General features: G+C 45.0%; 1 protein-coding gene across 1 annotated transcript in view; it reads right to left on the reverse strand.

The window, feature by feature from the left end:
* Nucleotides 1–5,910, reverse strand: part of LOC118096386 (hexokinase-1) — a 34,808-nt gene extending 28,898 nt beyond the window's left edge. Inside the window, exon 1 of the mRNA XM_035138144.2 lies at nt 5,008–5,910. Within this exon, the coding sequence (XP_034994035.1) occupies nt 5,008–5,070 (63 nt within the window). The 5' untranslated portion in view covers nt 5,071–5,910. The remainder of the gene's footprint in view (nt 1–5,007) is intronic.
* Nucleotides 5,911–15,621: the final 9,711 nt, after the last annotated feature.

The following is a 15,621-nucleotide window of genomic DNA, read 5'->3' on the forward strand; positions in this document are numbered from 1 at the left end:
AAGGGACAAGTCCCCCAATTTGAAAAGGTTCACACACAAGGCAGAAATTGCACAAAAGCAATAGGGTAAAGGAGAAGTAGTGCTGGAATTCTGCGCCTGCAATCTCAAGCATTATGTCGCCTGGAGTAAGTCCACTGAAGACCTTGAAATTTACTTCTGAGTAAACACACATATAGCTGTTCTACACAGCAGCAACCCTGAAAGGACTAGGCTGCCTACGTATGAACTGAGAAGTTCTCCAGTTTTAAGAACTCAAATTCACCAAGCAGTTCCAGGCAAGCTACCATCTTCCTACTTTTGCCCCCACCTGCAATAAGGACAACAACACTGGCCTACATCACAGGGCTGTTGTAAAACTCTATGAGATAATGCAAAGCACTCAGAAGTGTGCAACAGAAATGCTGTGTATTCTTAATTTTGAAGTTCCAAATGAACAGGATGCTGCTCTGTACCGAGGTGTTTTTAAACCAAAGCTCAGACTCGGCTTCCTTGCTCAAGTCCTCTAGAGTCCTTTTGTCCTGTGTCATCTCATTTCTGCTTTGGTCTGGGATGTCTGTACAGTAATCACCTCTAGGAGCTTAGGGGAATGGGTGAGCTCAGCAGGGGATGAATTAGATGGCCTTTGAGAATACACCAGTGCTGTGATTCTATTATTATCTACAGCCATTTCTGAAACACGGCCTGCAACATTCTTCCCCAGCATTCCCCTGGGAAATAATCCAAAAATGATACTTTGCCTTTGACAAATTCAAATAATTTAGAAATCAAACAGGCTTTAAAAATGTTGTTTAACAAGCATTGAAGAATACAACATTCTTGAGCTTGTTAACATCCTGCTTGTGTGATGTTAGGTCAGATTTCTAAATATAGCAAGTTTGTAGAAGAAGATGCCACTTTGCATGGACACCCACTTTTCCCACAGTCTGAGACAGCATATCAACAAAACAAAAACAATATTACACAGATAAATGGTGTGGGAAGAGCTTAATGCCTTAAATGCCTACGAGCCAGCTTCACCCCTGAAATACAACACTTCATCCAATCCCTACTCAGCCATGAAATTCCTTGTGCGGCCTTGAGAGAGTTGCAGTCTCTCAGCCTAAGCTACCTCACAGAGTTGTTCTGAGGATAAAAGGAAGACAGGGGTGGGAAACCATGTATCCCACTTTCAGTTCTTTAGAGGAAAGGTGGGGTAGAAATGTAACAGGGTCCCTTCCAATTCTATGATTCTATGATGTCGGCACACATGTGTTCCTTGTGGGCTGGCCGGGACCGTTGGCTTAACAAAACTTAAAACTTTCAGCAGGCAAGCTAACACAATAGTTTCTCTTTCTGGAGAAATCTAAAGGTTTTACACAAAAATGTGCCTTATAAATGGGTTGCGTCTTTCAGTTTCTTGGTTAAATATGTCCTTATCGTGCTCGGTTGGTACAGCAAGAGACTCTTAATCTCAGGGTTGGAGGTTCGAGTCCCACGCTGGGCAAAAGATTCCTGCATTGCAGGGGGTTATAATAATAATAATAATAATTTATTATTAATACCCCGCCCATCTGGCTGAGTTTCCCCAGGCACTCTGCGCAGCTCCCAATCGAGTGTTAAAAACAATACAGCATTAAATATTAAAAACTCCCCTAAACAGGGCTGCCTTCAGATGTCTTTTAAAAGTAGGTCAGCTGCTTATTTCCTTGACATCTGATGGGAGGGCGTTCCGCAGGGCGGGCGCCACTACCGAGAAGGACCTCTGTCTGGTTCCCTGTAACCTCACTTCTTGCAATGAGGGAACTGCCAGAAGGCCCTCAGCGTGGATCTCGGGGTCCAGGCTGAACGTTGGGGGTGGAAAATAGATGAGTCTTTGTGGTCCCTTCCGAATCTACAATTCTAAGATTCTATGATACTTTAAGGAGTTTGTGGGTGCCAAACTCCCATGTGTTATGAGTTTCTGGAGAAGGCCACCTTGGCTACAACAGAGCTGCACCATGCTGGATCTCTTTAATGTACGGTACCAGTATAATGGTGTGAAACCACACCCCCGTGCCTAGAATACCACCATACGAGATATTCATAAGGTGAGTGATCACATCATATCACATACAAAGATGCAAAACATACCTTGCAGGGTTTTACTTTACCCAAAGGAATCACAAAGCCATTCTAGGTGTAGCACCTTGAAATCTGTACCAGTTAGGTGAACATACCACTAGCTGCTACAAGAACTGAGGAATTGACAATATGTATTGGTCTTTACATTGTTTGTAATTTCCATTATTTCCCAGCAGTACTCATTTGGCCCACACATGCCAATCGTTTTATTTTAGTTCCCTTCTCTAAATCTTGTAAGAATTCCTAAATCTTCCTAAGTATCTAAGCGGTTTACAAAAAAACGTAAGCAACAACAGACAACTTAAAACAACTTAAAACTTTGTATGGATGTAGCATTTTTATATGTAGCTTGTAATAGACAAGCTACACATAAAAATGCTACATCCATACAAAGTTACTGAGAGAGAGAAAGAAAAGTTTTCAGGCTAATCAAAAACAAAAATGTATGGTTTTAAAGAGGCAGGTAACATTTTTTGAAGTTAGCATTTACTTATTGGCAGGGGTGGTGAAATTCCAAACCCCCAAAACTAAGCCATAGCTAACAGGACATGTGCCTTACTCAAACCCAAACTTTTTCTTATAATATTTTTCCTATAAACTGTTTCCTATAATCTTTTGAAGTGGGCAGTGCCCCAGTCCCATCTTGCCTGGCACTCTGCATGGCTGTACCCTGGGTAAGAGTCCATACTGGCACACCCTAGTCGTGCTACTGACCCCAAGTGGCTTATCTACGAAGCCAGGAGTCATTTGTTTGCTGAACACACCAGAGTACATATTTTTTGATGTTTCTGTAAGGCGGATGAATGTAAATGCCTATCCGTAAGATTCTGAATACTGTACAAGGAAAAACATATAAGGATGGCGTGAACGGCAACTCTCACCAAGACTGCTGAAGCATTAAAGGCAGTGCTTCAGCATCACCATCCAAGATAAGCAAGAGGCCTCCTTATACACACCACACCCAAAACAATGAGTGAGCCACTTCCTTCTGGTATGCGAGTCTACACTATTGGGGAATATGTGTGAGTATCACAATCAAGGGATTAGGGCTAATCACATGGTCCTTCCCCATTTGCTAGTACTGTATTCTCCTTTCCAGTACAGGGTGCCAAAAGATCACCAAGATCTAACGCACGTACATCCTTCCCAGAAAACCCCAATAGCCTTTTCTTCACAATATTCGTTTTTGCACAAAATAAAATTCAGAATAACTCAGTGAAACAAAGATTTGTCCGCATACTACTTCCTATTTTAAAGGGTTGGTTTTTAGCCCCTTTGGGCTGTTTTGCAAAATGTTAGTTTTTAACAGGTTGTGATTGCAGAAGAAGCAAAAATGAAATGATGATGCAAAAGAGAAGAGGAATAGAGACCATGAAGCGGATTCATACAGGCCATAGTAACTCCACAGTCTGGCTCTAATATGTCTTAGCTATTATTATTATTTTACTGCTTTTGCAAAAATGACCAGCACATTTTCAAGTGTGTCTTCAGTATTATGAGCTTGATGATGATATCTATTTTTAAAACCTCATCAATCTAAACAACAGGCCAAATATCAGTTTCCAAGCAAAATTCCATATGCTGCAAAACTGATAAAAACACATGGAAAGGTGATGGTAAGTAATGAAGCTTGTTTTGAGTTCACAGTTTTGTTTAACATGCAAGCAACAATACAGTCATCATGCCAGGCCTCCATAGGGAACACGGATGATAGGGTAGAAAACTACATTTTTGAAGCCAAGTAGAAAATGCCCATGATTTCTTTCTTGTACTTTTATATTGGATTATTTATAATTTCCTCTCCATGATAATCAGATCCCTCTCTTATCAGCAATGCATTTCTGAAACACAGACACACTAACATCTGCCTAAATAAAATATTATTGCTGCAAAACATGCTCATTAGGTCAACTTACAGCACTGGGCAAGTTAACATGTTAAAATATTGGCCCAGTGCCCAGGTAGAGGCCTACTATCCATCTCTCCTGGAAAGGAGGTATTTCCCCCATATTTCTGGGACGGTGTCCTTAAGAGACCTCCTGGGCAATATGGGACCAAAGTGAATATAATAATATGTGAATATAATAAATCCAGCTCAGCAAAATGCCCAATTGTACCTATCAAACCATTTACATCTTTAGAATCTAATTAACAAGCTTAGCCTTGTCAGTCCCTTTTGTGGGGTCCTGCTATCTCGTTATGATTGCTACTAATCCCAGATGAGCAACCTACAGGTAACTCCAGCACCTGCCTTGCTAACAAATTCCAGAGGGACGATTTAAGACAAAAAACCAGTGCCACAAAAGAAACCTGTTAGTCATTCAGGTAACAAGGCTCTCTTTTGTATCTAGAGGCTTATCATTGTGAGCTACAAAGAATGCACCTGTTTTTACCCGGCCCTAAACACGCATCTGTACACGATTTCAGTAGGCCCTGAATGCTCACATTCATAAAAGACCTAGCCCACAATTCCCACAGTCACTGACGACCAGCCGTTTATAGTAATAAACACATGATAGACGGATCCAACTCAGGGCTGGAGGAGGGGGAGAGAAGGGAGTAAACCATGATTGTTGCGTTACTCATCGCTGCTCTGACATCTACATCCTCCTTCAAGGACACTGCAGCCCGTTCAGAAACCTTGCAATGGGCCGAATCTTTCAAGCTTTTTTTAAACAAAACAAAAAACCTCTATGATCAAGGCAGAGGTTAAAAGATAAAATAAATGATGCCGGTTTAATATTCTGGATTCTAAGAAATGCATGTACCGGTACATACGCATATATAAACACAAATTATGCACCCCATAGTTTTTTTAAAATAAATAAAAATCCCTCCCACCCCCATCAAGACTGAAGAACTTGATAACACCTGCAGGTTTTTAAGGACGTTCGCTTTGTACCTTACCTTTTTGACCTGATCATCCTTTAATTCTGTGAAGTAATAGGCCAGAAGCTGAGCAGCTATCATCCTGTCTGGTTAAATAAGAGCTTTTTTTCCAGGGTGGTTTTGCTAACCAGCACAATTGGGGCGGGGGAGGGCAGCTGAAATTTGCAAGGATGCAAAGCGATCCGTTTCTCTCCTCCCCTTTCTTCTTACAAGCGAAAAATTCTAGAGGTCCTTCCTTCAGCCTCACAAGGTAAAATATATAAATATAAAATGCAACGCTCTCTCTCTCTCTTTTCCCTCCTCCTTTCCCTCCACGCGATAGCGACCGACTATAAACCTGCCCACTTCCTGCCTTGCGATTGGCTGTTCAAGGAGCGGTCGCGAAAGAAGCGATTTCCACACCCTCCTCCTCTCGCCGCTGCCGGTTTGATGGACAACCTCCGCTGCCTTCTATGTGCAGGAAGGGGAGGATGCATGGACATGGTCACCCCGGACGGGCATGCATCCGTGCACGTTCCTCACGTCCCTGCACCTCCTCAAGACGTGTTTTAGTGGCCTATACCCGCTCTCAACACCTTCCGGGAGAAAGAGATCCAGACCACCGGCCAAGCTCGGATCACCTCCCCACAGATGGGCAGTGTATTTTCCTTGCTTTCTTAAGGCAGAACATCTCTGCACCGAAAGGCGCACCTCCTTGAGCACGCAAGGGCGGAACTGTGAAAGCACGCAGCAAACAGGCTTTAAATAAATGATACAAAAAAGACAGCGGAACTGCTGTGTCACTGCAAAAGAAATGCATGCATTTTTAAAGCAGCGCGCAAACGCTGAGCTCGCGCGCAATATTTGACCCAAGCGCTTGCTAAGGCTCTGGCTGGTGCATTTTGCCTTCTGCAATTATTAGCGAAAGGAAAACAGGCAGCGGAACAGAGGAGACAGACACGCGCACACTACTTCTAGACACTCGACCGTCTGCTGAGCAATGTGGGCGTCGCCCACAAGTCGCTGTCATGTGACCTGCTGACGAGGACTCCGATGATGCAGCATCATCCTCTCGGCTTTTTCTTTCTCGGCTCTCTCCCACCCTTGGGAATAGTATTTGTAACAAGGGGTATTTGTTTGGAAGCTGGTAAATCAAAGAGCGTTATGTGTCCTGACCTTGCTGCATTGGGCAAGCAGAATGTGTCCGAGATATAATAAGCACCTTTAAAACAAAACCAAAAAAGAGAGAAATTTTACGGTAATATAGGCCTATTGCTGTAAGGGTAAGATTAACCCTACCAGCAGGTTTTACAGCGGTACCCAAAGGTTTAGAACTATACCTATGCATTTTTAAAAAAATCACGTATAGCAGGCACGTCCAACAGGTAGATTGTGATCTACCGGTAGATCACTGGACGTCTGTGGTAGATCACTGATAGATCACTGGCTTCCCCCCAAAGAAGCTCAATAACTTTTGTCTCCCCTAATAAAAGCTCCACATTTTTGCCCTGCACCTCCCAAAAACGGTCCTTCCTCCTCCCTAAAAAAGTTCAACAACTTTGACCTGAACCCCAGAAAACAGGGCTTTCCTTCCTAAAAAGAAGTTCAACTTTGACCAGGGCCGTCTCAAGCATGTCAGGCACCATGGTGCGGAGATCGCTCCAGCGCCCCCCTGCCAGCCCAGCACCCCGCACCACCCAGCCTACCCCTAGAGCTAGCCCTGACTTTGACCTGAACCCCCCCCCCCAAAAAAGGGGGTAGATCACTGCCAGTTTTTAACTCTGTTAGTAGATCGCAGTCTCTTGGGAGTTGGCCACCCCTGACATATAGGATCCAGCTGTAAGAGTGGGATACGTAATTGGGAGCCATACATTTCTATATACTCGTTATAAAATCCTGACTCCAAATCTGTAAGATCATGGAAGCAAGTCCCAAGAGGAATATGCCAGTTTTTTCCAAGGAGCAGCAGGTCTTGGCAGGTTTGTAGGACATTTTTACCAGCAGTTAATGCTAAATAGTTGCCTGGCCACATTCCTTTTCTGTCCCTCGTATATCAAGGGCGCGTTAGCTGCCAGTTCTTCCATAGTCTCAGCATCAGAGAACAGGATAGTTGTCATCTTTGTCCTGTAAAGCAAGTTATAAAGCATAGGAACTGTGGTTTACCTCACAGAGCTACCATCCCCAGTGCTCTCAACAAACTACAGTTCCCAGGAGGATTTGGGGGAAATCATGTTCTTTAAATTTGCATTGGGTGTGCTTTAAACATGGGTTTGTGGTTCTGCCAGTACGTACCCCTTCATATTACAAGTCAAAGCTTGTAACTCCATCCCAAAATAGAAAAACATCATTCCAGCTCAGACTTGATGTCAGAGGGCATGCTAGACTAAAAGGCTTTTCCTGGACCTCTATGTGTGTACAAGCCAGGATTCTTCTCCTTCCCTCCATTCATTATTTCATGTGATCCCTCATCTGAAGTTTGACAGGGTACACCCCAGACACAGGATTATGATCTTAGGAAGGGCCCATGGCTCCTGAAATCTTCTGACCCAACGATATGATATGGAAAGATGGAGGGGGAAATCAACTCAGGACTATAGTATTGGAGAATGGAAAGATCAATCCTTCCCCCTGCACTATTTTCCGGATACAGTAGAACCTCAGTTTTCGAACGTGCTCTATTCCAGAAGACCATTCAACTTCCGAAGCGTTCGAAAACTGAGGATCAATGGGCTGGCTGCAAAGTCAATGGGGGGGGGGGAGAAAAACGCACCTCAGAAGCCGTTCGACATCCGAGGCGCGTTCGAAAATGGAAGCAATTACTTGCAGGTTTTCAGTGTTTCGGTTCCAAATTGTTTGGCTTCCGAGGTGCCACTGTAATTTTAAATCCCACCTCCCAAGTTGTTTTTTGCCTTGTGGAAAGAAACATACAGGTCCATATGACATATTACTGGTTACTTTTTAACTAATATTACGAGGAACCTTTAATTGGCAAGAGCCCATTTCACCAGGTACATGAAATAAACAGAGAAGATGGTCATTTTGATGTTGATTATATTTTCAGATACTGTACTGTATATAACTGCAGTGGGAGGAAGGAGAGTGGGTTATATTAGTGCAAGGTTTGTTTGTTTTTTGAATGTCTGTCTTGCTCTGTCCTGTCCTGGTTCATTTTCCAAATGATAAAAGGAGCCAGGCTACACTTGGCCTGGCCAAACCCATGAAATTAACAGGATTTCCTGAGCAGATAATTTTTCCTGGGAAAAATGCATGCCTGTATCTGCAGCTGCAGTTTTCAGTGTGGCTGAGATAAATGTACACTGTGTAGAAGTGAGGACACCACAGAGCAATTAAGTATTCCTGAGAATTCGCCTTTAACAGTTGTAAAAGGGGCAACAGAATTTTGTGTTGGGGAAAATATGTTCTTGCTCTTTCATTTGCCCTCTAATACTGCAAATAAAACATTGTTTCTCCATAAAATAGAGGACATCAGGTTCTTCATACAGCAAGAGTCTGGGCAACAATCCAATGTTCTTTCCTTGTATAGGGAGAGGAGTGCAAGGCAGGAATTGAAACTGTTTGTTGTTGTTGTTGTTTAAAAGTAGCTGCAGAGTGATCTCATTTTAATTGGGAGCAGTGGCACAGGGCAAGGGTTTCTTTTTTAGTTTATTGCCTTTTTGGTCCATTTCCTTCCCACGTTCGCTTCACAATCTAAATCCACCCTCCTGAAACTTCTATTAGCCTCACGTATACCTATTCCGCTGTCACTCTGAGGTTAATGAGCTTTGTGGAGCAATTTAGATCAGAGAAAGGGTTAAAAGAAATCCTCTCCCAGTGCTAATGTTTCAACCCTTTAAAAATATCCCCATTGTATTGCTTTTTAAAAAAAGGGTTTGTGAGAAAGGGGGTGGGACTGAAGCTCAAAAAATCTGAGAAACCCTGGTTTAAGCCATTCTTAATTTATTGGTTCACCAGACCTCACATGCTACGTGCACATTCACACATATACACTTAAGTGGGTGACAAAAGGTCTTACTAAATATGGGAATACACTGCAAGCTTAAATATAGCTTGGCCAGTGATGTTGATATCTTACTTGAAGTATCTTGCTAAGCGCAAAGGGGGGGGGGAATCTACAACTAACACCTCAGCTAACTTCCCTTTACATTAGACAAACTGATACACCTAGGCTGTGATACAGTACCCACTGATCTGAAGTAAGTTCCTTTGACCTCAGTGGGAATTACTTCTGAGTAGACCTGCACAGGATTACACTATCTACTTTATATTCCTGAAAAACCTGAGACAGGAAAGCAAGGCCATAACCACTACATTTAACGCACTTTAACAGTCATGGCTTCTGTTGTGTATTGAGTCAAAGGATTTTATATCTGTATTATTATTGTCTGTATGTGCATTAGGATAAAGTAACTGCCTTTTGGTTCCAGAGGGTACAGCTACTATTGGTTCATTTAAGCTGCTGTATTTGGATCCTCTGTCTTATTGGTTTCCTCCAAAAGGCAGCACTGTGATTGCTTGATATTGTTCCCTCCAAAATGTATCCCTTCCTAGCTAGTCCCCTGTCCCTATAAATGTAGCTTTCCTCTCCTCAGTCTTCAGTCTTGTTCACTTTAATAAAGAGCTGTTACTAGAGAACTGTCTCCAGCATGTTTTGTCAAGAGAGCTGAAATCACAAACCCCACGTCACAACAACTGGCGACGAGGATGGGATCCGGAATGCTGAGGAGCGGTTAAACACAACCCTGCCTCAGAGTCCGGATTGCAGCTGAGAACAAGACTCACTGGCCAGCTGAGAAGACGACCCTGCCCGCTAGGACAATGGAGAGTCCAAGGGTATTGGAGCCCTTCCAGCCATCAGAGCCCCACACCTGGGAAGACTACGTCGAACGCTTCGAGTTCTTTGCAGTGGCTCAAGGGATCACCGATGCCAGCAAAAGAAGGGCCACATTCCTGAGCTACTGTGGGCCCGAGACCTTCAAGCTGGCCAAGGCATTACTTGCTCCAGCAAAGCTGAGTGAGACATCTCTCAAAGATATTCTTGCCTGCCTAACAAGCCACTTGGCGCCTACTGAGACCAAGATGGCCCGGCGGATGGAGTTCCATAAGAGGCAGCAGCATGCTGGGGAGTCTGTATCCACATTTCTGGCTGAACTCCGGAAGCTCGCTCAGCACTGCGGCTTCCAAAATCTGGAAGAGACTCTCCTGGATCGGTTTATTGGTGGTCTGAGCAGCAAGAAAGCCAGAAGACGCATCGTGGCTAAAGAAGAGGTTACCCTTGCTTCAGCCTTGAAAGAGGCCACCGCCACGGAGAATTATGAAAGAGAGGAGCTTGATGCCAGTCGCAAGGCCACTAAGCCACAGATAGAAGTTGCGCATGCCATGGACGAGCTAGAGGCTACTCCGAGCCAGAGCCCAGTCCGTGGGGTCGAGTCGGTGCGTCAGGCCTGCACAGTGCACAGAGATCGCCGAGGCAGTTGCCCAGGTTGTGGCGGAAACCATGAAAGGAAGAGTTGTCGTTTCAGGGATGCTATCTGCCGGACGTGCGGAAAGACGGGTCACATCGCCAGGGTCTGTAGATCGGCGGCGTCGGGAGCGACAGGAGCACCTAGACTGGAGCATCGCAGACCGCCCACAGCAACTCGTTTTCTAAAGGACTGCCACTACGTAACGGAGATCAACGGGAGGGCCGTGCAGTTTCCAGCGCAAGGCAAGGCACACGTCAAGGTGAAGATTGAGGGTCAGCAGTGCGACATGGAGGTGGACTCCGGATCCGCATTCACCATCGTGTCGGACCAGACCGCGAAGACATTCTTCCCCAGGGGTAAGTTGCCCCCTCTGGAGCCCTTTCCGGCAACCTTGCAGTCGTACTCAGCAGGCCGCATCCATGTTATGGGAATGTGTGCCGTGAGAGTACAGTTCCGGGACAAACAGGCTGTACTCAAACTGGTGATTGCGAAGGGCAGTCGCCCCAGTCTCCTGGGCACTGACTGGTTCCCTGCCCTGGGACTGAGTATCTCAGGGCTTAATTCAATCCAAACCTGCCCTGAGATGAGTGAGGTATTATGCAAGGAATTTGCTGGTCTCTTTAATGGAAAACTGGGTTGTTATAAAGGGCCCCCAGTTGACTTCGAGTTGGACCCCGGGGTGGCTCCAATCCGACTCAAACCAAGGCGAGTGCCATTTGCACTGCAACCCAAGATCGAGGCAGAGCTGGATAAATTGGTCAAGCAGGGAGTTCTCTCACCCGTGGACTCTGCTAAGTGGGCCACAAACCACTGTTAGGGTTGTTCAACCCAAACAAACAAACGCCACAAATTCTCTCCCCCAGAATGTTGCGTTGGTCAATATTCCTGAATGGGTTCCAGTACACCTTGACCCATGTGCCGGGGAAACAGTTGTGCCATGCTGATGCGCTGAGTCGATTGCCCCTTCCTGGCGGGAGCAATGAGGATCCTGCTCCGGCGGAGCACATTATGATGCTAGAAACACTTCCGGGGGCTCCTGTAACAGCTACGGATATAGCTGAGAAAACTAGGAAAGATGCTGTTCTCTCCCGTGTGCTCACTTGGGTGGGGAGGGGGTGGCCAGGTGGTCCGCATGAAGAAAAATTCAGGCCTTATGCGACAAGGCAGCACGAATTGTCCATGCATAAGGGTTGTCTCCTATGGGGAGATAGGGTGATAATCCCAGCACCACTGAGAAACAGGGTTCTTGAGACGCTTCACATGGGACACCCGGGAATGGTCAGGATGAAGTCGCTAGCCCGATGTTATGTGTGGTGGCCTGGAATGGACCAGAACATAGAACAATGGGTACGAACATGCAAGGCATGCCAAGAGGTGCGGCCAGAAGTGGCCAGAGCACCAGTCCACTGGTGGGAGCAGTCCAGGACTCCCTGGAGCCGGCTGCACATAGATTTTGCTGGGCCATTCCAAGGGAAGGTTTTTTTGGTTATCGTTGATGCATATTCCAAATGGTTAGAAGTGGCGATGGTCCCTAGCATGGCATCAGCTGCCGTAATCAAGGTGTTGAGGCAGCTGTTTGCTACCCACGGGTTACCTGAGACCATTGTATCAGATAATGGGGCAGCTTTTGTATCCCAAGAATTCAGGGCATTCTTGGCTGATAACTTTATAAGAGGGGTCACATCCGCGCCCTTTCACCCATCCTCCAATGGGCAGGCTGAGCGCATGGTAAGAACAGCCAAAGAATCCATTGCGCGCTTAATGGAGGGTAACTGGTCGGCTCGCATTGCGCGAATGTTATTTTTGCAGCATGCGACGCCGTGTACTGCGACGGGCAAGTCGCCAGCCGAGCTGCTCTTAGGTAGAAGACTGGTAACGGTGCTGGATTATGTCCACCCAGATAAAATGCCAAACCGTAATTCAAGAGCAACCCCCCAGGCTGAGACTGACACAACAAGGTATCTCGCCCCTGAAGATCTGGTCTGGGTGAGGAACTATTCACGAGGTCCGCGGTGGGTGGCCGGTGTGATCACCCGGGCTAGTGGACCTGTGTCCTATTATGTGACCTTGGAAAATGGGCAAGTTTGGAAGAGACATATAGATCAGCTGAGGCGCCGGGCGCTCAGCAGGGAGGAGTCAGATAATTCATCCCTGGCTAATGACGCACAGCTGCAAGACCAGAGTGAAAATGGTCCAGAGGTACAGTCACCAGGGGCTTCAGCAAATGAACCAGGGTCTGCTAGTCCTCATGATGACGAGGTACAGGTCGGGGACCCTGAGATGTCTGGGACTCCATCTGTTCCTGATGAAACCCCTATAGCAGCCCCTCCACCACAGGTAACACCCAATCCAGAACCTGCAACACCTGTTGTCAGGAGATCAGGTAGAAGTTGTAGGACCCCACAGTACCTGAGGGATTACGTCTGCTGTGCTCACTAGGGGGGGAGGGGTGTTGTGTATTGAGTCAAAGGATTTTATATCTGTATTATTATTGTCTGTATGTGCATTAGGATAAAGTAACTGCCTTTTGGTTCCAGAGGGTACAGCTACTATTGGTTCATTTAAGCTGCTGTATTTGGATCCTCTGTCTTATTGGTTTCCTCCAAAAGGCAGCACTGTGATTGCTTGATATTGTTCCCTCCAAAATGTATCCCTTCCTAGCTAGTCCCCTGTCCCTATAAATGTAGCTTTCCTCTCCTCAGTCTTCAGTCTTGTTCACTTTAATAAAGAGCTGTTACTAGAGAACTGTCTCCAGCATGTTTTGTCAAGAGAGCTGAAATCACAAACCCCACGTCACAACAGCTTCCCCCAAAGAATTCTGGGAACTGTTGTTTGTTAAGGGTGGTGAGAGTTATTAGGGAACCCCTATTCCTCTCAGAGAGTTACAATTTCCAAAGTGCTTTAATAACCAACCCCTCTTCCTAGAGAACTCAGTCTGAATTTTATTTGGGACCACTTAGACCCATGTGAACCCGCCAAGACCTTAAGATTGCCCTCAGAGGTCCAGCTAATAGGCCCACCATCAAGATCTACTGTATTAGATTGACAGGCAATAGAAACAGGCCTTTTTCAGTAGTGGCCCTAAAATTTGGAGCTCCCTCTCATGAAATATACGCATGGCCCCTTCTTATTATCCTTTAAACTGGCATGAAATCTTTTCTATTGCAATCCACTTTTAATTAACATGCTCAGCTAGGTTTTTACTCGCTTACAGTACTGCTGGTTTTATTTTAATTTAGTTTTGCTTTTTTAATTGAAGTGCTGCTAAGTTTTATTTTTAACTGCTGCTGGGCTTCTGTAATTATAGTTAGACTGTAGCAACCCTATTTTACTGTTATGTTTGGCATTATCTTAAGTCTAGGACCATTCATCATATTGTTGTGATTTGGGTCATCATCTGGAGCTTTTATTCAAACGTTCCACTGATACTATATACTCATCTTTTCTCTGCTTCTGACATATTTAGGCCAGAACTGAGTAAGGAATATGGCCGTGTGTATGGTGCAGAGGACAGTTTTCTTATTCTGGAATTCAAGATGTGTGGAATGGAATCAAGGGGAATACATATGTTGTAGTCAGGGCTTTTTTTGAGCCGGAACTTTCTAGAACTCTGTTCTGGCAGGACCTCTCAGGTGGGCCCAATTGCCATTCTAAGAGAACAAGGAAGGCGTTCATGGTGAGTTCTGGCACCACTTTGTCTAGAAAAATATCACTTAAGTGAAGTGAAATAACATATTTAAAAATGATGTTTCAGTGAGTTATAACTTGAGTCTCACATTTTAAAACTAATCTGTCCTGTAGCATCAATTATAAGGATTTCCCGCCTCCTTCTCCTCCTCCTTCTTTTGTTCATTGCTGGCTTTTGGCTGCCATAATTGCAACCTGTCATCATTCTGTCATCTGATTCAACGGGAGCAAGGCACACATGACTCAAGGCAGAGTTAGCCTTTGACAAAATGAAAGGTTCTCTCAATAGGCCTGTTCATCCTTTCCAATAATGGTTTGTGGGGTTTTTTTAGTCACTACTATAATTAGAAGAATGAGCTTTTCCTAAACTTAAGCTTCTCCTTCTTCATTACAATGGGACATTAATATTTTTAACACCACATACTATGCTGATGTGCTTTATTATATAATTGTGTTTTATTTCACTAGCTTTCCACATTTGGAACTGCAGGCTATTTACACATTTATACCCCGCTTTTTAAGGTGAGTTCACAAAATGGCTTACAGTAACGTAATGAATACAAACACCGTTTTAAAAATAACAACCATTAAAAAACGATTCAGTAAAAGTATTACCAGAGAGACCATACAGCTACAAAAGAGGCAGATCTCAACAGGTTTTCTTATTACTTGTTCACTATGCCATCAAAAAAATGCGGGTGGTGCAGGGACGCGGGTGGTGCTGTGGTCTAAACCACAGAGCCTAGGGCTTGCCGATCCAGAAGGTCGGCGGTTCAAATCCCCGCAACGGGGTGAGCACCCGTTGTTCAGTCCCAGCTCCTGGCCACCTAGCAGTTTGAAAGCACGTCAAAGTGCAAGTAGATAAATAGGCACCGCTCTGGTGGGAAGGTAAACGGTTCGCCAGAAGCAGCTTAGTCATGTTGGCCACATGACCTGGAACCTGTCTGCGGACAAACACCGGCTCCCTCGGCCTATAGAGTGAGATGAGCGTGCAACCCCAGAGTCGTCCGCATCTGGACCTAACGGTCAAGGGTACCTTTACCTTTATGCCATCAAAAGCTCTACTATCTAAGAGCTACTAAGATACTATCACTGAGGATTAGTGCAAATTAGGTAGTTCCTCAGTAGCCTGCAAACAATATAACATTTATCCCCCACCCTACACTCTGTTCACCATAACATAAATCTTTGAGCAACACAGTGAGTGATTTCTTATTTTGCGGATTGGCTTTTTTTAGAAAAAGAAAAACCACTGTCGCCGCCCACCATCAAAATGCAGAAAGGTTTTTGTGGGCTACCCACAAAAGGCTCCGAAGGGTCAACAGGTTTAAGGCTTATCAGTACAAAACTATACAATCCATAATATTGGTAGGATTCATCTTCGGAGTCGCTGTGTATTCCTTGCTTGGTGTGTTTAATCATTCCCTCTGTCATGAAGCTCACTGGGTGACTTAACCCCCAGGCAAACCTACCTCACAGGGTT

Source organism: Zootoca vivipara, chromosome 5 (genome assembly GCF_963506605.1).
Source record: "Zootoca vivipara chromosome 5, rZooViv1.1, whole genome shotgun sequence".
NCBI classification, from domain to species: Eukaryota; Metazoa; Chordata; class Lepidosauria; order Squamata; family Lacertidae; genus Zootoca; species Zootoca vivipara.